Genomic DNA, 23,170 nt, shown 5'->3' on the forward strand with positions numbered 1-23,170 from the left:
AGTATTAGGTTGAGGTTAGCTTGGCGAGAATTTCAAACTATATCTACCCCACTCCCTGATCTATAATCCTAATGTGAGATCGTTTGAAATGTGACCAATAAGATATCTCGCTATGTAAATAGCATAAATGTGCGGACAATATTTCAGAAGAAATGTAATTATCAATCACATTGAGCAATTAGTATGTTGCGTCATGATTGCTTGTAAGCTGTCGTCACTCAAGGAATGAGGTAGTTGGAGTAGACCACATTACCAATTATTGCGGCACACGATACACTTTGCTCGGAGACGCCTGTCTAGACTCAATAGAATATCGGATCAACATTACTGTTGTCATTATTACATCACAAAATCATGTCATTCCAAGTGCTCCCAAAACCGTTGCACAAGCGTGTATTTGTTCCTACACAGCATTCAATAGTTCACGTTCACACATAAAATAAGCGATCGTATTCCGTGAACAGCGATCAACGTACGCTTCATGAAGCTTGCACAGATCACGATAAAATGTATAAAACACCTAAGTATGGAAGTAGGGAAATGTCGTTCCATACCATAGATTAAAATCTTCCATTCCATACCATACTTGCATTGTTCCATATTCCATACCAAAATATCGAACCATACCATACCATACTTCCATACCATACCATGCCCTGCTTGGTAGACCCATTCTCGAGTCATATGACTTGGTCCGAGTCATGCGCAATGAGTCGAGTACAAGTCGAGTCAACACACTAATTGACTGGTGTCGAGTCATCGCATGCTCCAATGTTGGGCAATCGTCTTAAAAGCTGCCACTTGCACTCATTCAGTTTCTAGTTTGACAGCGTTGTTGCTATGTTGTATATTTTACAGGTCGCCGTGTGGTGGTATAACACGTGCACGTCCGCGGCGCACTTACACAACGGCAACGGGCAGCACTCCGCTCACCGGCCTGCAAATAACATCAATTCCGAAATCGCGCAACACGCCGCGGCTTCTCTCTGCGACGAGGTTTTGCTCTTGCGCTTTTCGGATTTGAACGTTTTCTTTTACGTTGTATGCGTCTGCAGATCGTGGCGTTGTGGAGGCTAGTGCTGCTCAGCCCACCTCTGTCGAAATGCCGCAAAGAGGATCTGAAAGTTCGGCTAGGCAACTGGCACGAGAAGACTTTGAATATCATCAAAAGAGGAAAGTGAGTGTTAAGCTTGACTTGACACATGCATGTGACGTCACTGATGTTCAAAATTTAGGATTTCAAAACTAAGTACCACGGTGGGTAAATCTAATAAATGATGAAAGAATTTGCCACCGACCGTAAATACTTTACCGAGACTTTGTACTCCAATAACTTCCATTGTATTGGTTGGAATTGAGTGTTGTGAATTAAATTTTATAAATTTTCTTCCGCTTGTGCAATTATATGCTAAGACTGTTGTTGAGCCTTCACGAATATCATTATATCAGTTCACCGGTCCCCAGGGTGGCCACAGATCTTAGTTTGAGAGTCCATGGTAATTAATTTCGGTCTAATCTCTAATCTGACCTAACCAGTGTTGCCAGTCGGTGAACTAGGATGTGATGTATGTGGGTCAGGTTGGTATCTAAAATGGTGATTTTTGTTTATTAATTTAATGTCAGTTGCCTGATCCAATCCGGCATTGTTTGCTTCCAATAATATAGCAAGCCCTGGTGAAGTCTGATGATCTCGTCAGGCCTGCTTCTTGTAAGACTGTCACTTTGCCTTGAATAATTTACACCTTACTTTGAAGTTCTGTAAGCAGGAGACCTGTAAATTATATATCGATAATCACATCGCTCCTTGGTGACAAGTGCGTTCTGACGCTTCAGTTTCGATTGGGCCATTAACTGAAACTGACCTCTTTGTCTGATATAGGATTAAAATATGCATCTATAATAGTGTTGAATAGTATTGATGATGTAAAGGTGCCAAAGCGGCAAAGGAAGTGTGCAGTAATGTATGTAATAATATAGTATCGTAGTCAGTCCCATGCTTACTTTTCACATATGATACTTCAAGCGTTTAGCGTCGAGAAATAACTGTGGTAATTCGCTACCTCACGCTGCTGCGATTGCTGATTAGACGCGGATCATATTCTACGATGCCTCATTGAGAATATGGCTTCGCCCCTTCAAGTATTTTGTCCATTTCACTTTGTAGGCATCATGTAATGAAGCTCTGTGTGAGGTCTCTCTTTTTCATTGACGCTTCCCATTGTAATTCGATAGCGCTGCAGGACTCAGCTGGCGAGTTTGTCGTGTGTTGAATTTCTTGCTGCCAACATCAGCTGATATCATATTGTTTGCTGTCTGATTGGCTCTGCCGTGTGCCGTGTCATTATTTTTGTGTTCAGGCTGTTTGTAACAGGGGTACCTAAAACTAGATCTAGATATCCCTGTGTTTGTAACAACTCAGGGGGGTTGGCTTACATTATAAACCTCAATTTCACGGATTACAAAACCTGCAGATTTTTATTAGGTTAAGAGTAAGCCAGCTGCGTGGATTGTTGTAACATTTATTTCATTTATAGTCCCACACGGAACAAAAACGCTCAATTCGATCTGGCACTTTGTAAAAGCGTTCTAAACTGGTTTTGTCGAAGGATATGTGGTACGCTTCTAACGCTTGTGATCAAAATATAAAATACTATTCCCTGTGATCGATGCTGCTCTGAATATTCCCGGTGACCAAAAGAATGGTTTTAGTTGCAATGAAGCATACTTTTGGTACCACAAGATAACCAATAAGATAATCTGAATACTGCTGGCCTTCAATCATTGCAAACATTACTGGAGTAGGTTTCACAGTCTCTCATTTCCGTGTCGTGCCCTTATCGTTATGCATCGGCCCGCTGCATGTTGGACATGATAATGAACATGTCGATATCAGATTGCATCTCACAATCAATAAGCAGCAACTAGGGATTTTGCGTGCCTGGTTTCATTCGCTTTTTGGCAGTGATGTAATTCGTCATGGTCAAAATATAAAGTGATGTAACATGGCCTGGCGATGCCTTATGTTGATCACGAGTCATATATCACATTGTAATCAATTTGGGCTTAGCTTTCATGGAGTCTTGCAGTGGTTACCAGTGTATTCGCCTATCGACGGTAACTAAGCCTAACCTGAATACATTAATAAATACATACCAAGTGTGGAGTGCCGTATATCACAATTCACTCGTATACTCAGTGAAACATTCGTTATCATGTGTATTAATACAATATCGAAGCATCACTTCAGAATAATAATAGTTATCGCATTTCTAATGCCAAATTCTCAAAGTGACGCATTCAACATGACAAATTTACACCAAGTGCCGAATTCACTGGCCGCTATTGCTGTTCAAAAAATGTACGCAAGTCGTGGGGTTTACAAAATTCTCTCTAATAGCCGCTTTGTTACCTGCAGATATAAAGAACCCCATCTCCGACTTTTTCCCGGATTCAAAGAGGCAATCAGGACCTGCGACTTTGAGTGGAACGGTGGAGCTTGCATTGATATTTGCCGACATATCATTTGCACGTGCGGGAATTCCGCGTCTGTACAATGCAGTACCGGTATGTGCTCGCTGATATGTATGTGTCTTGGGGTAGGAGCTTGCCGGCTATAATTAAGAATGCGAATGGGAATTTCTTGAAGGGGCACTGCGCATGCGCATGTGATGTGGCCTCAACTTGAAGTTGAAGGTCTGAAAAACACTTTGGCCGCAGCAAATTTCTTCAGAAAGCCAACATATTCGAACTGCAGTTAAAAGAAATAAATCAAGATTAGTGTAGGGCAAGTTTTTGTTGCAGTCAAATCCGTGAAAAGTTGCATTTATTTTTCACAAAAGTTGCATTCATGGGCAAGTTCCTTGAAATTATATGGGTATGAGATACTCGAATCGTTCAGTATCCAAGGCGCTGCAACAAAACTCAAAAATCAATAGTCTGAAAAAATTGACCGAGTGAAAATATAATTTTCGGCGGTCTAGTCTTAATGTTCATCAAATCAGAGAGGACCTCAAGTTTAATCGACAGTGAAATGATGAAGTGATCTATTCGCAATTTACATAATATAAACATATTATAGTGCGGAATATATCTAGCAAAAAGTTAGTTGAATGAAAAATCGAGAAAACTTGTAATATAAGGTTCCTTCAACCAGCTTAAAACACCATACTACATAACTTTTGAGTATTCGGGAAGCTGCAAAAAAAGTTGCAAAAACTTGCCCTAGTAATTAGTGTGTATATTCAAGTAATGCCTGGCCTATTTAAAACTAGTTTGCAAAGACAGGACGTGCTCTTCTCCCCCATTGCGACACTCCACGAGGAGATAATGACCTCGTGGCACCATCGATCTTTTATGCTTGCGGTTTAAATTAATCAGACTCTCGGTGTTGTTTCGCATGCATTGCGCAAGCGGGATTGGGGGGGCGAAACAGGAAAGATCAATAATCGTCTTTCAATTTTAAGAAATTTTGCTTCATAGCAGCTGCAAGAGCATTTTAATCAAATTTATCGAATGCGAAAAAAATATCTACGATTGTCGATCATCATGTTTTCAAAAGAGTTGATACCGTTTTACCAAACGAAATCTTGCTGTTAAAGCGAATCATATGTACCCCTAGCGCCGCTTTTCCTGTTAGATAAAACAAAGGTGATACGTAAACTCATAATAAATACTTGAGGCATAAAAAGCATAAAAATTTGAGAAATGTGGTTCTAAAATTATACTCACAAATCATTTCTCAATGACATACACTGCTGATATAAGCCTGTATTGCAAGATTGTGCGCGATAACCGTTCATTAGCTTAACTGATTGTCAGTTGATAGCTATTACTGACGGATAATTAGCAGCCCTGGCGTTACACTTCAAGAGTTGAAGAGAATGGGTATTTCTTAAATTCCTCAACTGTACCGGCAACTTGGTGATTGGTCATTTTCGGCGATTAAACTATATAATCTGTGGATTCTTACCTTTGACCTTGAATTAGAACAAAACCAGATCTATTTAGCAGACAGCACAAATTTGATAAGATGTCTAAAAATGAAATTTCTTTTTCTAGCTTCTCCCGTTACGATGATTCCGGTTAAGAAATATTTCATGACAAAGAATGACCAAGAAAGCATTATGACATCGTACAGACAAGAACTGGACTATCTGTTTTCGAGGTTTGCGGATGTTGGCTGCTCAATAATCCTAGCGCCTGCTGAATTGTGTGATTTTTATTTGGCAGAGCGGAATCGCTCTACGTCCATGGATATATAGCAAAGGCGAGCGAGATGGCGATTAAGCTCGCGAAAGAAATGTTGAGCAATCCGGAGAATTTAGTTTCAGAGACGTCACCAGAAAGGGTGTGTGTTTTTATTTTTATCTGCTGATAGTACGTGACTGAGCCATATCACATAACGAATCACACATACTTCTGTAATCTGCTCTCAGATCCGCGTACAGTAGCGTTGTTTAAATTTATTTTTCCTTCAAATTTTTGCCCAGTTATAATCGGTAGAAGCCAAGTTATTGCAGTTGAAAATTTTGGATTTGAAAAATAGCATTGACGATGGGTAAATAATCATAGAATTATTAATTAGAAACTCAAATAACTTTGCTTCTACGCGTTGGAATTGCGTCACATTAGCTTTGCATCGTTTTTGTAGACAACTCAACAATCTCATGGGGTAAACAGCAAAATTTGAAAAAAAAATTTCAATTTTTTTTATGATAAATTCAAATATTCCAATTCCCATAGCGTCATCTACTGGTTGGAATTAAGCCAAATTTGGTGTTCAACGTTGTTCTTGCCAATCTTATCGAATAGCCGAGAAAATTGGGAAAAAGGTTATTTTGAACAACCCTAGTGTGCGGTTATGCAGAGGTGGTCAAAATTGTAGAAGTAGAAGTAAATGTGAAAATATCTACTCCTTTATAAGTAGAAGTAGCCGTTTCATGGCACGGCAAAACAACTTCAAGTACAAGTAGACAGTGAAAGAAAATTCTCAATTAGTTCAAAGAAGTAGATTTAGAGGTGGGGATGCATGCTTTTAGCAGTCGATCGATGGTGGCTTGGAATAACAGGATGTGTATTGTGACTATCACAGAACGACTGATGGTGACTAGGAGAAAATTTTAATTTTTAAGCCATCGAGGCGTTACAAATCAGTTTGAAGCTATCTGAGCCAGTTTATGAATTATGGATCAATGAATGTATGTTGGCTGTTAGTTGTGTTATCGTAATGTCTTGGAAGCTGTCAGTTGTCAGAATCTGTGTCGTAGTATTGAAACTCCTGGGTTTAAACTAACGAGGTCTGGTTTAAATCAAGCTACGAAACCGTTTCTTTGACAAATCCTGCTATCAGATCCTGCTTAATTTCCGTAACAGGGTTTGTGGTATTCTGTAAAAACATTACCTGTGAGTGCTGTGACAGCAATTCAGGAAATGCTGTGTATGTGTCAATGTTTTTTATCCTTTTGACCCTTAGCCAATGTTGTGTTGTCGAATTCATTTCATCAGGCGCCCAAATGTCAGTGTGAACCCGGTAATGATACGTATTCACAAAACCACTGGAAATTGCTAGTCCGCATTCAAATCTAGTTGAAAATTGTAAATTTCGAATCAAAATTTCAAGCTCGGCTTTTAAATCAAGACCCCACACCACTCCACTATACGCTACCGGTACTGAACTGGCGTTTTTACGGCAGGCGAAAAACCCAGACTGGCTCAAGTCTTGCACGGAATACGCCTACCGAACTTTCGAAAGAATCGTGTTCCTCTGCAACGTGTTGTCTGAAAATTGCGAGCACCGTCTCCTGGCTTTCCAAGTCGGACTGTACGGCCTGCAGTTTGAGCGTCTGCCAGCCAGCAGCAAAGCGATGGAGGTTGGATTTATGCTTCACTATATTCCGTTTTTACGTCACTCTACTCTGTATCTATGTTCAGGTTAAGCTGTTTCACAAGCAACTGCAAATTACCTCGATCATGAAAAAGCTTCCGCTCTCCGACAAGGAGCTGGAGATACTAAGAGAGAAAGCCAACTGTCTGATCGGCTACGCCGATAATTACAGCAACATGAATCACGTTACCCCGGGCGGCAATCATTCCAGCATCCAGCACGTTCTTCCTCTACATCTCGCCATGTTTGTGTTTGACGCGCTGTGCTTGCAAGGTAAAGCTTAATGATGGTGGTACGGCTTCTTGATTGGTAGGTCGTGGGTTTGATCCCCGGCCGGGTCAGACCAAAGAACTGCAGTAAAACTGGTAGCCATGGCTTCCCCGCTTGACGGTAGCCTTTTCCGGGATAGCATAGCAGGGTGGTGCAAGACTTGGAGAGCATTACAAGGTTATTTCTGCATCTTCCTTGTCCAGGAGAATATGCACATCAAGCACTCATGGTATGCATATGCACAGATCGTGTGTATGTGTATGCATATCATGACTCGGTGTATATGCCACAAAAACATCGAGGACAAAAATATATAACATCCTATTTCTACTCTTAATTGGACTGTGGATTTTTGAACGAATTAACTTTTTTGTACAGGTAAAACCGGTAACGACAAGGACAGACGGCAGAATAACCATTCGAGATACGAAGCTCGCGTTGAAAGTAAAGCCGTGGAGCAAGATAGGGAATTGGGGTTCTTGGCATCCGTCTCTGCTTTGGGATATAAGGTACTGCGACTCTATATAATGATTGGGGACAGTGTGCTCATTTCCGTGTTGTGTTGAGATTTTGTTGGTGACCGCTTCGGCGTGTTTGGATTGATGTAAGCTTGGTTACTAAGCGTTACTAAGCAGCGCGATCTTCTATCTAAACTAGGGCTTGACTCAAATCTGAGTTGAATATAAATGAATGAGTCGAGTCAAGGAGGAGTTATATATTTATTTGTCGGCCAAAAGTATAGTTTCTATGCTTTATTGCCATCATTGGAGCCTCAAAAACGCGTTTTGTGGCATTGAAAAACATTTTGCATGGGGCTACGATTATTCATGGTGCATATTCTTGTCAAGTAACCTAATGAACAGCTTTCGCAATAGTCGCAAAGCGCTACAAAATTGTTCTGGTCCTGGAATACGAAATTATATCGGATGACTCGCTGCAAGGAAGATACATATTTGAACTTTTCCAAGTCCTCATTACTGTTATGACATCATAATTGGTGGCACATAGGTACTCGGCTAGAAGCTTAATACTGGATTGTGTCCTGACCTAATCTAGCCTCATCTGATGTCTCCAGCATCTCCAGCGAATACTACTCCGACAAGTCCCGTTGTCAAATTCTTATTACAATCTCGTCATTTTTGAGTCCTCACCATTCCAATGCATTGCCGGATGTCGATACGTTATTTTGAGGCATCCTCTATCATCCATCATTGCCGACCAGAGGCGATAAAACTAACTTATCGGGAACTCTTGCAGATGAACGTCAGCGAAGCGGAACACCCGCTCTTATGCGAAGGCACGCGCCGTCAAAAAGGAGACCTGGCCGTCATGCTGCTCGTTCAGTTCAAGAATTCTCACTCCAAGATCAAGATGGTATTCTTATTCAATTGATTGCGAATGTGCTCATGAAATGCGGTCCGTCGAAAAGCTGTCCAGGATATAATTTGTTCTGACTGAGTGATATTCAAATGTCACGTCGATTGTAGGCGAGTGATCATATTGCACTGTTAACTGTCTTGTCATTGATATGGGTATCTTGCTTTTTTTTTCAATTTGGCTGCCCTTCAAGGTGAAAAATTGGTTATAAAAAGTGTCCTGTGTCACAACAAATCAGTGTTTATTGGAAGAGCCTGATAATAGTAAGTGGGCCAGGGAAATGATTTTCGTGAAAATATGAAATCTATCCGAGATTTTACTGAAGACCCCCATCATATATTTAATATAGGTTGGTCAAACACTCTTCGACTGTTTTAATTGTTTAAAATTTGCATGTGTGTGTTTCAACATATGAATTTGTGACCTGTCTTCATTGCTATGCTGGCCATGATCTTTGCTCCGCATTCTTGTGTACTATAAATAATATCTCCCATTGCTTCATAAATACGAGCCTGATGTTTCAGTCACTTGAGATTGAACCAAGCTCGCGACATTTGTTTCTCTGCAAATAATAACACATCAATTTCAGATATTAGATAAACTGCTCGATAAAACCTTGGCGCCTAACCTGAACGCAAAGTCGGCATTCAATGTGGATTCGCCGTCGACTTCGAGCTCTCACGGAACGTCGTATGCGTACAGGTACTGGGATACTATGTTTTGATGATTTTCATTGCTTGGCACGTCAGCATTGTATTGTGTACGCACGGTAAATATTATGTCATACCATCCGCTACTATAATTACAATGTTTGCGCAGTTGTTGTTGCTTGTTTTGTAGCAAGCCTTGTTCCTTTGTCAAGAGCATACTTAAACTGGAATACTGGACTTGATCCAACTAGCATACTCCAGTAGGCCTACTACATAATAATGGTACTTCCTGTGAGTTTAATAATCCTAAATTGAAAACACATTCTCTGCAAGATTTGTCTGAAACTTCCGGCACCAACTTTCTTATCCATTGTAATATTTTAAGAGGCAGTCGGCAACCAAGTACTGCTTGTTCGGGGTAGGCTCTACCCGAAAGGTTTTTCCTGCTTACACTACTGAACTGGTTTTTATTTTAGACCATATCCACTTTTACTTAACTGTTTCAGTTTTATAGTCCAAACCAGCGGTTCTCAAACTTTTTTAGACACGCCCCCCTTTTTGATAATGAAAAATCTCGCGCCCACCCTTATCGTCATATCACAAATGCAGTCAGAATGCTGGCAATCCCAACGGATAGTTTGATGGCATGGATGGTTAAGACTGTTCATGACAGAATTCTCAAATATGAAAGTTGGACCTATACACTGAGCAGTAACTATTGATAGACTTGAGTTTCAGTTTCAGCTCCAGAGTTTCAGTTATGACCTAATTTGTGAAAAAAATGCAAAAACTCTGTACCGTATTTAGACCGAATTGAATTATGTTGGAATTTTTTGCAAAATTTGAAATTTCAAGTGTTCTACCTCGTGGTTAGAGACTTCTGAACACTTTATCAAGTACGAAGTACCAATTGGAATTTTCTTGCATTACCTGCAGATATAAGCTCCCCCCGGTGTCATCCGTTTGATTGAAATAATTCCTCCCCATTTTTGGCCTAAGGAATTATTGTGGCAGGCTGACATTTACACAACACATGAAGTATAGTACAAGGAACACCAAATTGTCATCAGAGTCGGGCTATAACTGCATTCAACTAGCCAATCGTTGCTTTTTTACTAAATCCCTTGCTAGTGAATATACCTGTAGAATATAGAACCCTGACGATATCCACAATATAATGTAATATACTATTGAGCATATAGGCTTGATGAAATCGTATTGGAATGAAAAACAAAGGCAGGGAATTTTAGTTTAATGTTTTGGAATCATGACTGGTCCAGCCTGTGAGCGATCTGAAGGTTGAGTTTGACAGCTCTGACTTAGACAATCTCTGAATACTTTCAGTAAAATACACTTTGGTGCGTCTTGCACTCGAGTGCACAAAATTCAATATGTGTTTCTTAAAAACAATAATGTTCCATCGACGTGGTTTCTGGATTTCACATGAACACCACAAATATCATTTTTCAGAAAGAACCACGGAAGCGTCTCCCCAAAATGCCCGCCCCAGACCCTCCCAACCAGGGTACCGCCACCCCCAAAACACCCGGAAAAGATCTTCCAGCCTGCTCTGCCCCCGAAATTTTGTTCGGCATGCAAAACTTCCATCGTACACAGGATGGGATATCAGGTGCTTTAGCTTTGTCAATTTTAGCGATGATTTTTCATTAATTTTTTCGTGTGTTCCAGAATGTCCATGACTCAAATTCTTCGACGCAAGCTGACGACAGTAGTGAAGAGGATGACTCCCATTCTAGACTTGCTGGTGAGGGAGACTTTTGAGAGTTCCGCATGCATACGCTGTTTGTTAGGGTTGTAACCAAGTCACAAGGCTCCGAGTCACAAGTCAATCTCACTGTCATAGTTTTGACTCGGGTCATTTTCAATTCGCAGCCGACTCAAGTCCAAGTCATCGAGCAGAGGGACGAGTCCGAGTCATAGTATTATGACTCGCCAAGTCATTGTGTTGACTGGTCAGTTTCCAGTTTTAATCTTGTTTAAACCCACTTTTTATAACTTTGTTAGGTGATATCGAATAGTTTCCATTTATAATATACTAATTTTCTTAACTTTCAACAGTTTCTGGTCGAATTTTCAAGTACCAGTACTAATACACGAAATCCCAATAGTGGGGTTACTATTACTATTCTTCGAAATTACAAATTACAATTACAAGTCGGTCTTGACCGTCTGAGTCTCGAGTCATATAACTTTGTCCGAGTCATGCGCAATGACTTGAGTCAAGTCGAGTCAGTACACAGATTGACTCAATTCGAGACATTTCCGTATTTTAAGACTCGTGTCGAGTCATTACAAACCTGCTGTTTCTCTCTACACGAAGTGGTTTTAGAAAGAGTTGATCAAGGAATAAATGATGGTAATTCTAGACAACTCGTTTACTTATAATTGGAAGCAAAGTTTGGGTTAAGCACGGTAGCAGAGTTAATATGACGATATGATGTCATGGAGGAAATCAGGATGCAGAGGTATTCAGAGAACAAGTGTCGTGATTACGTGGCAATCAAAATAGCAAGGCACACAAAATATCTCGTCAAAACAGTGAGTCACGGAGTAATCTGTTCTACAATAACAATGCAGTAATTTTGGGAATTTGTAAAGGTGTCTGATATTACCCGTCTTCCGTTTAGATGACGCCGACTCTGTGATGGCTTCAGCCCTAAGCAAGCAAATGAGAATCGACAGCGGCAACGAAGATATCAAATCGTCTAGTTGCGACGAGGAATACCCCGTTCATATTTGTAGCCCGCAGCGACGCGACGTTAAGACGTCATGGCGGTCTCCGACTGTTAGGCAAAAGCGCAGGCCGCATTGTGAGTATCGGGCGATTTTGTGTGCGTGCAATACCGATAATATCGAAATACAATATATTTCAATCAGAACTTGAGTTAGAGTAACGAACTAGTACTTCCAGTCAAATGGGCATGCTATAAACTTGAACTTCTAATAAGAGCAGTCATATGATAAATGTATGCCCTATGTAGGTTTCTTAATCTTATATAACAAAAGTCCAGCTCGGTAAGAAACTTGATATCTCTAGACCAACTGTCATTCAGGAAACACAACTTTTCTACATTTTCACCAATATTGTACTGCCATGATCTGAAAATATTTGTCAAATACCAAACCCGCGGTTCTTGAATTTTTTTAATCGCGGGCCTCCTGAAGTTTTGTGGGCGGTTGCGTGTACCCCCATAATTTAAAAAGGCGATGTTCGAAAGGTCGTCACATCAAGCCTAAAATAAGATGATGACTAGACAAGATAATCGCAGTCCTACTGACGACGTCGTTCTCAAAGAATAGTATATTTTTCTAATTCCATGATGACGTATCGCCCTTTCAAGTTTAAGAACCCCTATGCTTGACCGACCAAGTCACAGAATTAGCCACTAACAGATTTAACCACTCCGTCATATTTTTGCTGATAAGCACACATTTTCTGCCAATATCAAAATATGATATATTTCTACTAGAACTTGTTATAAGTGGCAGTAATTTAAAAATACTTCCACAAGAAACTACATTTGTTTACAATCGACCTCGAGCGGGATAAGAAACTAGTGGGTGTACTTGTAATTCAGAAACACAAATTTTCAGCACTTTCACCTGAAAGGGTGTCATGCATTGAATAATCCTCATTCCAACAACAAACTTGGCGATTGTAGATTCAGGAGCATAACAATCTGCGCAGTTCTTGACAAATGACACCGACCCCTTCCGAGTCTGTCATGCGTCCACCCGTATTCAGGTATAACGAACGTGAACAGTTCTGCGTCAGAGGAGGCCATGCTTAGCGACACCTCACCACGGTTAACTCGGAAATTCGCAGCAAACTTAACGTCGGGAAACGCAGCGAATGCAAACACCCCCGGTACCAGCAAAGCCGCTCCGCCGTCTTCCGCCTGGGTGCCAAGACACCCGGGCAGTCCTAGTAGCGACAGGTACGTTCTCATTTCTATACATGTCGTTCTGATGTTGTCGTGCTTAATGTAAAACTTCACGATTGGTCACATGGTTAGCATTTGAGTAAAAAGTCCACTGAAGAGACTTTTGAATGTACTACAGAACCTTAATATACAATTAAATAATATATTCGTTGAAATAAACATGAATATTTTCAACTGACACTAGTGGGGGATAATCGTCAGTGATTCTCTGCCAGTTGCTGACAATTTCCTGCGATGAATGTCAGCCGAAAATATTTGCGTTCGTAAAAATTTATTATTCAAAACCCCTTTTGTGATAATGATGAAATGTTCACTGTTATTGCAAAGGATGGATCTTGTTTCATTTGAAAGTGTTGGAATTCAGAATTATTCAACTGACCCAGCCAGTATATGTAAACAAAAAGATTTTATGTATAACTTACAAATTTCCTATTATTTCGTTTTGTGTATGTAGTCTGTCGTTTTTACCTGTAGAGATTTTGCATTTATTGTACGGTATGCTGCAAAGTTTGGTGTTGACATTGTTACAATGCGAATTTCCGGACCTGTGATTCTAATTGTTGTGTCGCACTCAGCCATATTAGTTTCTTTTGAGTCTGTTTGGATCCCGTCAGTGTGCTGATAACTCTTGATAAGTGGCACCCAAAAAGTGTTTCAAGTTTGAATATATATATAATTCTTGCGAAGAATCGTGTGTTGAAACTAAACAAATTTGACTTGTATTCGACCAGCTCCAGTAATCACTCAATGAAAAGCGACGATTTCGATACCAACACGCCGTCGGCCAATCCGAACGTTTTGAACGCGTCGAACAGCACGCCACCTAGTGTGCAGAACGTGGCCCAGCAAAATATCATCACGTGGTCGGGCGGCAAGCCGAAGTCCGGGAATTTCCGAATGAAGGTACGGAATGTTCTCAGAAATGATTACTTATCTCTTACTGGCTCATGTTAGTGCTAACGGTTGAGTAACAATTACGGTTGGAGGTTTGATTAACGTCTCGGGAAAATCCAAGTATCTGCATTGCTGGCCGGTTTTGAGTTGGAACTCAAATTTTAGTTCAACCACATTGGATGCATATCGCACACAACCAAGCGCCTGTTGTCTGAATGTCTTGTGTGTGACTACTTGATTGGTATTCTTTCAACAGAATCGCGGGAGGAACGCTTTATGCGTGCCCGACATTCCGAACCAACCGTCAGAGGCGACCGCGCATTTCTTTTTCGAATTGGCCAAAACGGTACTCGTGAAGGCCGGTGGAAACAGCAGCACATCCCTTTTCATGCAGGTATGGGAGGCGTAGGGCCCGAAATTACTCTATTACAGCATCTCTAATTGCACTTCTGCTTGAAATTTTCCCTCAATTTGTTATTTTATCCGACGAAAACTTGTTTAGCGCAAGACGCGGTTTGGATCCTCACCACATTTTAAAGTAGCTCGCTTACCTGGTCTTTGCTAATCTCTTCACAATTACAATTAAAAGAAGGGACTTCTGAGACATGTCCAAGCTTCTTGAAATTGAAGTAGATAATGCTTTATTTCCATTCGAATATAGTCATCAATTGTATATTGAAGTTCTGTACCTCCAAGAAGCTCTCCGAATGTCCCTCTCAAAAGTAATCCGAAGTGTAGCAAAGCCTTGCCAACACATAGCCACTCGAGTAGTGCGAGTAGGAACACTTACCGAGTACTCTGAAAAAGTAGAAGCACTGCGTGTTACTGACCACCTCTGGATATGATGTGTTCCGATACCTTCCATCAAGCTAGACCTTTCCTACAATTATGTTCTCCACACAGCCTCAGAGCTCTTCTCAAAGCGGCGTGAACAGGAATCTGCTGCTAGCCGCGTTTGAAATCGGGCTGTACGCTCTCGGCATGCACAACTGCGTCTCCCCGAACTGGCTCAGCCGGACGTATTCGTCTCACGTATCCTGGATATCGGGTACGGCGTTTTTATAGCGGGGCTCGAAATGTCGTGTGATTACCTTGATGGTTATCTCGTAGGGCAAGCGATGGAAATCGGCAGCGCGTCCCTGCAGATTTTGGTCGACTCGTGGGAGGGGCACCTGACCCCGACCGAGACGGTGAGTCTCGCCGATCGTGCGTCTCACGGCCGGGACCCGACCACGGTGCAGGTGGCGGCGGAGTTGGCGTTGAGCGTGTTACCGCACGCGCACGCGGTGAATCCGAACGAAGTCTGCAGGGCGTTGTTCCAGTGCAGGGATCAGGTAATCATCACAACGCTATCGTTAGTTATGAAATATTTCTACTGTTTTGGAATGCTCTTGTGAGTGTTCCTACGATGAATGGCTATGAATTTAAACTCCTTATAGGCAGAAATGATGAGTTTTCAGACATTTGATGCATATTTTCAGGGTTCAGAGATGTTGGAAAAAGCGAACATCGCGGTAGAACAGGCTGGTCGAAGTGGTGGCGTCCATCCCGACGTTCTCTTTGCCGTCGCGAAACAATGGCAATGGCTCCACGACAACGTATGTGTTGCTAGCTATGTACCTTTATTCGTTTAGTGAATAAATTTACATAATTCTGCAAATGAAAATAAATTCCAGGAAATGCAAGAGCGGCGAAACAACAGCCCGCACCAGGCCGTGCCCGTCAGCGTAGCGAGCATTCCTCAGCAATCATTTGCAGTGTCGATTCCGACAGGTATGTGCTTTTACACTGTGTTTGATTTGGTGTTTTGAAATCGGGCTTTGGTACAGAAAAATTCATTCGGGTAGAGGTAGGAAAGGAATTTTGTGAAAATACAGAGTGGATGGTGCATAGCGTTGAAGTCCCAGGAAATCCCTTGTTCACTAGAAATCATATGCCACAGCTGAAGTAGAGCCATCTCTTAGAGCTGTGTTACAATATCAGCTGATTGAACACTCTTCATTAGTGGGATAATTAATATTATATTACAATAATTCCAATTCTGACATAGCAATGATGATAATAAAGTGATTATAAAGCTGCAAGGTATAGGAAAGACTAATCAGCATCCAAGATTACCGGAAGCGGTTCCGTGAAATCTCTAAATTTGCTACACGATTAATCACCTAATTTGTGATATTATAAGCTAGGGTGGATCATATGAAGCAGTTTTACTTCTTGACTGTTAACTTCAACTCTTGAATCAGCCAAATGGCCGTTCGAGATAGCATATCACTCTGTGTTAGCTCTTTCTAATTACTTTCTGGGCATTTAGTGAACGGGCAGACCTATTGATACAAACTTAATGCTGTTCAGATCTGCTTTGTATTGGTGTGTGGAAAGGTGCGAATTTGGAATAGAAAGGCCAATCAGAGTAATCAAATCAGAAAGCGCCTAACTAAACGATGATACTGTCGGTGTCGGTTCTCTTGTGTTTTTGCTTTAGTATCACAAAAAATTGATCAATTTCTGTAGCTTGCATGCGTATTTTCCTATTTTGTTGAACCCAGGATTAAAGAGTAAAAATCCCAAGTAATCCCGATCCCAGGATTCTCAAATTTTGGTCCCGAAATCCCAACCCAAACGGCGCATTAGCAGATCGCCTAACCCGTAATCCTCTCTTACGAAGAATAGCTTATAGTACGTTGCGACGGCTTGTGTTGCGTGGCAAACGTGGCCTCATAGAAGTCTAAATGACGTACTTCTGCGGCAGCGCATTATTGGTGTCTTAGGATTGTTATTAAATTTTCACGATCTTGCGATCTGAACACGGTAGAATGACAATCTGTGCTTTTCTGAATGCAGGAGCGGCTAATGTACCGGGAACAGTTGCTGGAATGGTGCTGCACCCGAACAATGTTGTTACGTTCCAGGTTTGAAATTTTTGTGTTTTGCGCTGATTTTCTTTTGTGTGTGGTGTCTGTCAGCAATGTTGGGTTGACTCGAGTTGTGTTTTTTGATGAATTGACTTACTCTGTATTCGTACATTGAATCAAACGACACAAACTAGAAGTACTTGTTGACATGGACTCGAAATTGGAAAATTAGAGATGACTGGACTCGTGAAATGACTTTAAAAGTTCGAAATGAGTTGAGACTCGACTTGACTCGAATCAAAGTTTACAGCACCGACGACTCGAAAGTAATGACTTGATCCCAACACCTTCTCTAGTCTTAAATTGATAACATTTCGAGAGTGGCTTAATGCAACAGGACTGAAGTATTGACTTAACACTAGTTTAGACACATTGTGTGTTGCACACTTGAACAAACACTTTCACTAGGCAGCGATGGTCGGTTCTTTTCTACATGTTGAAATTATTTATGGGCATTGCAAATTGCTATTTTGTGACCATACTAGAGTATGTGGTGTTGATTTTTCTACTTAGGTCTTACGATATCAACTGTTATTTCCTTATGCATATGCATATGAATTCTAAATCTTTCTACGTTGCTCTTTTTGCGTTAACAACTGTTGAAGAAGCCGTTGTTGACGATTACCCCTGACGAGTATCAGCCAAAGATATTTAAGTTCATTTCAATATGAATATGCTATTCAATGGCATGTTAGAAATTAGTGTACTGTACCACGTCGCCACTAAATTTTGTGAGACCAACCGGATGAATATTTTTTTTCAGTCCGAAAACCCCGTGCACCCACACCAACCTGTTGGCATCGCGGTCCACCCTTCCTCTCTACCTCAACCCGTCGCTCTCATCTCCCAAGCAGCGCCTCGACCGCCCCTGCTGCACCCCGCCGCCGGTTTCGCGACCACCCCCATCGTCAGCCAGGCACAGGTGCCGTCGCGGTCCCAGATCGCCGCCGTCATGGACACTCAATACACGTCGCCGGGCGGGACCGGTCACCATGTCGTGACCCCGCATTTGTTGCCGACCGCGGCGGGGCTGCCCCACTCGCATCACCCTTACGCGTCCACGACGCTGCACCATCATGCCGGTGGGATTAATTTGGTGAGTCATGTTTTGGAGATTTTTAAAGCAGTGGTTCTCAACCTGGGATTGGTGATTTCTCGCTAGAGGGGAGTTTTTCATTTGTAGATAAGAGTCTGACTTTAAATCAGTCGGGTGCTCGATTTCCTCCACCCTTAATCGTTATAGTTATCGACATTTCGTTCCGTGTCACCAAACCTCTTAAATCTGAAACATAAATCTTCAAATTGTAAATGTAAATTTCGGTGCTCAAATGCTTGTTACTTGCGTCCGTCGTAGTTGATGATGCCCGTTGAGATGATAATTATGATTTTCGACACTTGCCCAAATATCAGATCTCGATAAATATGGAGCGTATAGGTCTGTTCAGTATATTAGATCAGTGTTTTGTTGCTATCATTCTCGCGATTCAAGGTTTTTTTGTTATTGATGAATCGCTAAAACAAGAGCGATTCTCGCAAATAACTTTTTATTGTTCTTTTTGTTTTGCGTCTGTTGGACGGTAAAGAATGGTTCCCAAATACGCCAAGGATGAACTGGCATTAAAAGTTGCGAACCGCCTGTTTAGGTATCTCATTCTAACTTCATAGCGGTAACTCTTGTATGTAGGCCTACCCCTTTGCTTTACCGCTACCATCTGAATCGCATTCAGAGACGGTCAACGTAGTTTCTGATGGTTCACGAGAGGATTCAATGATCTAAATTTCTGATTGATTACAAGTAGATTGGTTTTGGTGGCACATAAAAAAGTAGCCCAAGTACCAATAGAAAACAAAAGGTCTGGGAAATACCTGAGCGAGTAGCTTGAAGGAGTAATGCGGGACGAGGCTTGACATACTGGTAGGTGTTGGTCGTTGGTGATAGTTCTTGGAATATCGAGATGCGTCTTTTCGATGCTTGTTGACAATGCTGAAAAGCTATTTTTCTGAAGTACATTATCCACCTGTTGGTGTAGAAGTACTAGTTTCTTAACTTATTGGAATTTGATTGTAAATAGTGAAGTTTTTATATGAGATATATTAATCAAATTGCTATGATGGCCAAAATCGCACTCACTCACTCACTTAATCGATCTAAGTGTAAATACGCATCTTTACACTCTTATGTAATGGTAGTAACGCCATTTCTCAGGTGCCGGTGCAGCATTCCAACAGGATCCACGCGTTGCAATACTGCGCCACCAACGGGGCGTTTCTAACCGAGCCATTGCAGCATCCGCATCAGCATCACGCCGGGCATCAGTCTCTCTCACTGGCGACCGCGATCGCCCCGATTCCCAGCGGCGCATTGCCGATTCAGAACCACGGAAGCTCATATCGGGTTTGTAGCTCTGCGTTAGCTTCGGTCAAGTTTCGAAGTTTCATTTCGTACTGGTAGTGAGTTAATGTTTGGATGCCCCTTCACATTCCAAGCAGTTCAAACCGATGGTTCTGTGATTTTATTATCGAATACCGAAAACTGTCTATACATTTTGTATTAACTTGACCTTGTTATTATTCAGTTGCAATGTGCTTTTCGGGTCGGAATGTTGGCGATGGATTTACTCGCGAAACGAACCGAGGAAAGGCCGAACTCGAAGTATGCCAAAAACCCGCCGTACACTCAGAACGTCAAATGGCTGCTGAAGCTCTCCATTGAATTGGGTAAGATTACAAATAGCCAATTAGAAATCGGCGTTGTTGCGATAGGGGCGTTTCAGTGGTTTCATTGTTATGGTCATTGTATTGCGGGGCTCAGATTGTTCGAAACAATTGCGATGTTCAACTTATAATCCCAATTTCGGGGTATTTGCACTGCCCTGACCGGATCACAATTAACATTTTCGGAATAACCGTGGCATTAGCTTCCGTTCAAGACCGGTTTTAATTATTTTTCTCTAGGGTCGGGTTGCAAGCTACGACATGACCACCAGAGTTGGAAAACTAGAAATTTTTTTAGCTTATTTGCAAATTAAATTAGAATCAAAATTATAGCTACACAGTTTCTCCCGGATTAGATTAGAATTAGTCCAACTGGACCACTAGAATTATCTAGTTGTCCAGGTCTGATTACCGCATCTGTTTACGAAGCCACCAGAAATTGCTAGCCGTATCCTGTTGCCCAACCATACAGTCTTGTGATTTGCATCTATCCGTAGCTTAGTTACATATAGTAGGACGATGGAAGAGCGTTTGTCGCGATAACTATGATGTAACCTTCGTTGTGAATTTTCAGGCGGTCACTGCGTCCATCAGTTCTGCCTGGCCGCGGTCACGGCGATCCACACGCCGTTCCTTCTGCAGGACATAGCCGTGGAAACGGCGCAGTACCTGGCCATGAACAACCACCAGCAGGCGTGCTCGAACCTGCGGCTGCCCTTTCTGCAGCCGATCGTGCAGAAGTGCATGCAGATGTACATTCATCTGATTCACAACCGTCTCTATCACCTGCACCACTCGGACTATGATGAATTCGCCACTTTGGTGCAGAACTCGAAGACAGCATTTCTTATGACGCCCGGCGGACTGATGCAGTTCAACGAGGTGGGTGTGCCTGGAAAAATATACATCTATTTGCGAACCTATTTCAATTTAATTAACCTATGCTACGCTCTCAATCTCCATACCATCGACCCTTTTAGTGACACTTGAGCAGACGTGGTCAGTGAAGAAGTACTTTTACTTTTTCAGACTACAAAGTAGGTTATGCGCACATGTGCTGCATATTCAAGTGGTTATGATTTTAAAATACCACCATTTGTGCTTACGGTTACTGTTTTTTACGTGAAACTAGGCCTAGAATATTTACTTCTACTTGGAAAACCCCACTTGTACCGCTAGTTGTACTAAAGTAGAAATTTACAATGTTACTTCTAATTTTTCTTGAGCACCACCGATGACTACCTTGATCACCTCTCCATTTGAGAGCATTTTGATTGGTTTTAAAGTACTGGAAGACGGAGTCGGGAACATTTTGACTTGCTCTGACTCCAGCTTGATGTGTTAGCCCTACTGCAAACGGTTTTGCAGAATTTCTGCGACTCCAACTCTAGTGAGAGAGAAAGTACCGAAACTGCAACTTCACGGTACTGCATGTTTCGGTGTATTAGTGATAAGGACGATTTTCGTTGTCGAAGTTGTTACCTAGGTACTCTCTCTGGCCGAGGACTGAATTACATCTTCTGCCGATTTTCAGGTGATACAAAGCATACGCCGGTCGAAGAGTTGTAAGAAGGAGCTATGGCAGAAGATTGTGGCGGGGCTTGCGATGCCGCCGACGTCAGCGTGAACGACGGTGACACCGCGACACGTCGCGGCCACATATTTTAAAACGTTATTTGATGCTTGATGTATCTCTCGCTACGCTGTGATTCGGTTCGCAGACTTTCTTTTAATGGGTATTTTGTTAACGTTGCGTTTTGAGTGGCAATCTTTGCTGATTTTTTTTCTATGTCGTCCGACTTGCGAACATTTTGATGTCTCGATATCCTGTTGGTTTTTAACACACTGTTCAGGCGATATGTTCTTTATCATTTGATGTGGTGGCAGACTATCCGATTTTCCATGTTACTCCCGGCCTTGGAACAACTTGGCGTCCAAGGTTGATTTTGGAGTGTAAAATACGAATGGTTGATTGTGCCTCCATGATAACCATGTCATTATAATGTAAAAATTCCCTGCTCTTTCCTTGATAATGGGTAAGTTTGTCTTTTTTATTTATAAGAGCTGGTGGAACACTTATGGGATTCTTTAACAGAAAGTGTAAGTCTTGTTTTGAATACGGAGGTGCCTGTTATCTTATTTATTTTTTCGTTTCTTAAACTGTGTCCGTTTTAACCCCGTAAGATACTCAGTGATGATACCATGCTGTTAACAGATATATGTTCCCAATTATTTTGTTTTTATGTGTATATTCTGGTTGGAGTTGTTCCACCCACTTCTGTGGTGTGGCCAGAACGGGACTTTGGTCATTGTTATACCATCATCATTATGGTGAACAAATGGTTTAAGGGGCACGAAGTTGTCAAATTCTTCCGCTATAATTTATGTTGCCCCCTCCTCCAAATGCTTTTTCTTCGTTTTGTCGCTGTTCTGTGGTGAGTGTATATTTATTTCACGGGCGATTGAGTTGTGCTTTCATGACCCCTAATGTGCCTAGACTGATTGATCTTTGAACCTTCCTGGCTTGTTTCGACCTTTAGTCCTCATTACTTGTTTCTTTTGTGTTTGTCATGCTGGGTGAAGTGAACACTTTATTTTTTCGACACAACTACTATTTTTTTGTCATGAACTAAACAAGATAGATATTTCCTGATTTGAGAAGTGATATACAGAGCTATGTCATTCTTCGTTTCATAATTGGGCATTTGACACGAACTAAAATGGAATATAAATAAACTCTACTTTCGGTAACGTGTTCTGTAACTGTATCCGTGCAGCTTGGGGTGTTGATTCGAGGATATATGTGTTTCAAGTGCGGTCCCTGGCGTTCTACATATCCCTGGTTTGCCATACTCCTTTTACGAAGGCAATAGCTGTCAGATGGTGCATTGTGCAAAGAGAATTAAACTGAAGGCGCAGGTATCTCGGATATGCGGAAAGGTTTATTTTGGTTATAGTTAGTTTGACTGTCGGTGAGCAAGCGATTACTTCCTCTTCGTAGTTTACCTAACTTGTGTATGAAATGATCAAGTTGATCAACAAATTCGATCGACGAACTGAACTGGGTAGAGTTCCTGCTCTGATTTTATTTGTTTTGAAGTTTTTTTTCTGCGAAACGTTCAAATTCGCCAATGACATGAAATTGGGGCAATGAGGAACATGAGCGATGGTGTAGAAACAATACCCGCCAGTCTAGTACTAAATAATGTAACAGGCCAGTAATAAAAGCTCTAATGTGGCCTATATAATGCTTCATATTCAATGACAGTCTTCACAAGCTATGCCAACAAATAGGAACATTCGCGTGGTTTTTGCGACGATTTCCACATGAGAGATAAATCTCTCCAAACACTCCTTTTGGCTTAGTCAAAATTTCATATATCTGTATAAAGGGCAGGGGTAATATAGGTCATAGGACTCTTGTCACTTGTATGTGGGTTGTCTACAAAAACGATTGAGGTATAAGTAGGCTATTCGTTATCCTGATCAACTTTGAATTTG

The 23,170-nt window shown here is 41.5% G+C and overlaps 1 protein-coding gene across 2 annotated transcripts in view; it reads left to right on the top strand.

Moving 5' to 3' along the window:
• The window catches only part of LOC145439125 (zinc finger SWIM domain-containing protein 8-like), a 68,969-nt gene extending 46,549 nt beyond the window's left edge, over nucleotides 1-22,420 (top strand). For both annotated transcript variants that reach the window (XM_080316603.1, XM_080316602.1), the window contains exons 9-34: nucleotides 859-996; nucleotides 1,056-1,177; nucleotides 3,416-3,564; nucleotides 5,059-5,164; nucleotides 5,230-5,347; nucleotides 6,693-6,869; nucleotides 6,931-7,156; nucleotides 7,532-7,662; nucleotides 8,411-8,527; nucleotides 9,120-9,232; nucleotides 10,651-10,810; nucleotides 10,870-10,945; nucleotides 11,829-12,011; nucleotides 12,947-13,139; nucleotides 13,877-14,048; nucleotides 14,296-14,433; nucleotides 14,943-15,087; nucleotides 15,150-15,373; nucleotides 15,521-15,637; nucleotides 15,716-15,812; nucleotides 16,884-16,951; nucleotides 17,718-18,050; nucleotides 19,161-19,349; nucleotides 19,531-19,672; nucleotides 20,244-20,551; nucleotides 21,204-22,420. In XM_080316603.1, coding sequence (XP_080172729.1) covers nucleotides 859-996; nucleotides 1,056-1,177; nucleotides 3,416-3,564; nucleotides 5,059-5,164; nucleotides 5,230-5,347; nucleotides 6,693-6,869; nucleotides 6,931-7,156; nucleotides 7,532-7,662; nucleotides 8,411-8,527; nucleotides 9,120-9,232; nucleotides 10,651-10,810; nucleotides 10,870-10,945; nucleotides 11,829-12,011; nucleotides 12,947-13,139; nucleotides 13,877-14,048; nucleotides 14,296-14,433; nucleotides 14,943-15,087; nucleotides 15,150-15,373; nucleotides 15,521-15,637; nucleotides 15,716-15,812; nucleotides 16,884-16,951; nucleotides 17,718-18,050; nucleotides 19,161-19,349; nucleotides 19,531-19,672; nucleotides 20,244-20,551; nucleotides 21,204-21,296 — 4,035 coding nt within the window. In that variant the 3' untranslated portion in view covers nucleotides 21,297-22,420. The remainder of the gene's footprint in view (nucleotides 1-858; nucleotides 997-1,055; nucleotides 1,178-3,415; nucleotides 3,565-5,058; nucleotides 5,165-5,229; nucleotides 5,348-6,692; nucleotides 6,870-6,930; nucleotides 7,157-7,531; nucleotides 7,663-8,410; nucleotides 8,528-9,119; nucleotides 9,233-10,650; nucleotides 10,811-10,869; nucleotides 10,946-11,828; nucleotides 12,012-12,946; nucleotides 13,140-13,876; nucleotides 14,049-14,295; nucleotides 14,434-14,942; nucleotides 15,088-15,149; nucleotides 15,374-15,520; nucleotides 15,638-15,715; nucleotides 15,813-16,883; nucleotides 16,952-17,717; nucleotides 18,051-19,160; nucleotides 19,350-19,530; nucleotides 19,673-20,243; nucleotides 20,552-21,203) is intronic.
• The last annotated feature ends 750 nt before the right edge of the window (nucleotides 22,421-23,170 follow it).

This window comes from Botryllus schlosseri, chromosome 5 (assembly GCF_051294905.1).
Source record: "Botryllus schlosseri isolate E-star chromosome 5, Bs_hap1, whole genome shotgun sequence".
In the NCBI taxonomy this organism is placed as follows: Eukaryota; Metazoa; Chordata; class Ascidiacea; order Stolidobranchia; family Styelidae; genus Botryllus; species Botryllus schlosseri.